The 213-nt window shown below is 62.0% G+C and overlaps 1 protein-coding gene across 1 annotated transcript in view; it reads left to right on the top strand.

Annotated features, from left to right (window-relative positions):
* Window positions 1–51: 51 nt before the first annotated feature.
* Window positions 52–213, top strand: part of LOC103807633 (mitochondrial dicarboxylate carrier-like) — a 1,423-nt gene continuing 1,261 nt past the window's right edge. The window contains exon 1 of the mRNA XM_009080374.1: window positions 52–78. Coding sequence (XP_009078622.1) covers window positions 52–78 — 27 coding nt within the window. The remainder of the gene's footprint in view (window positions 79–213) is intronic.

The raw sequence follows: 213 nt of genomic DNA, 5'->3' as shown, positions 1-213 counted from the left end.
GTCTGGCAGCCTGCCCACACCCGTGGGAACGGGAGACCTGCGGGAGCCGCGATGGAAAAACGCAGGAGGGTGGAGCAGGTGGGATGGGATGAGCTGAGGCAGGAAGAAGGTCACGCCGTTCTGAAGGACTCCCTTCTCCTGCAGCATGTTTATTGTGGTGTGTGTCAAGCAGGGCTGTGTGAGGAGTTTGGGACACAGCCCGGGCAGGGGAGG

Source organism: Acanthisitta chloris, unplaced genomic scaffold (assembly GCF_000695815.1).
Source record: "Acanthisitta chloris isolate BGI_N310 unplaced genomic scaffold, ASM69581v1 scaffold27328, whole genome shotgun sequence".
In the NCBI taxonomy this organism is placed as follows: domain Eukaryota; kingdom Metazoa; phylum Chordata; class Aves; order Passeriformes; family Acanthisittidae; genus Acanthisitta; species Acanthisitta chloris.
Note: the sequence above shows the minus strand (reverse complement) of the source record. Positions and strands in the feature narration are given on the sequence as shown.